We start from the raw sequence: 397 nt of genomic DNA on the forward strand, positions 1-397 counted from the left end.
GGCAGGGGGGCAGCAGCCCACAGACCCCGCGCCCAGGAAGCCTTCCGAGAGGCGGGGGAAGACGCGCGCGGCTTCCCGGGGGCCGCCCAGGATGCCTCAGGCGCCACAGCCCGCGAGGACACTCACAGGCGCTGGTCGCGAAGACTGATCATACGTTTCATGGTGGCGTATTTCCTCGCCTTCTTCTGCTTGCCCTGCGGGGGACAGACCATGAGCGGGCGGCAGAAAATGAGGGTCCGGGTCCCCGCCCCACGCACGCCCACCCGCACTCACCATCGCGTCCTCGCCGCCAGCTATCCAGGAACAGCAGCATTCCTTCCCCTTCCGGTGTTGCCTTCCTGGGCCGCCGCCGCCCTGCCCCTCAGGCTCCGTCACTTCCGGGCTCCGGCACCGGGCT

General features: G+C 69.8%; 1 protein-coding gene across 2 annotated transcripts in view; it reads right to left on the reverse strand.

Moving 5' to 3' along the window:
- FCF1 (FCF1 rRNA-processing protein) overlaps positions 1-319 on the reverse strand; it is a 20,671-nt gene extending 20,352 nt beyond the window's left edge. The window contains exons 1-2 of one of the 2 annotated variants that reach the window (XM_019518805.1): positions 274-319; positions 127-194 (exon numbers count right to left, since the gene is read on the reverse strand). In XM_019518805.1, the coding sequence (XP_019374350.1) occupies positions 127-194; positions 274-276 (71 nt within the window). In that variant the 5' untranslated portion in view covers positions 277-319. Of the gene's footprint in view, positions 1-126 lie in introns of both variants that reach the window. The other variant, XM_019518804.1, reaches the window with a different exon arrangement.
- Between the last annotated feature and the right edge of the window lie 78 nt (positions 320-397).

The sequence above is a fragment of the Gavialis gangeticus genome, unplaced genomic scaffold (assembly GCF_001723915.1).
Source record: "Gavialis gangeticus isolate Ggan-Ray unplaced genomic scaffold, GavGan_comp1, whole genome shotgun sequence".
Classification (NCBI taxonomy): domain Eukaryota; kingdom Metazoa; phylum Chordata; order Crocodylia; family Gavialidae; genus Gavialis; species Gavialis gangeticus.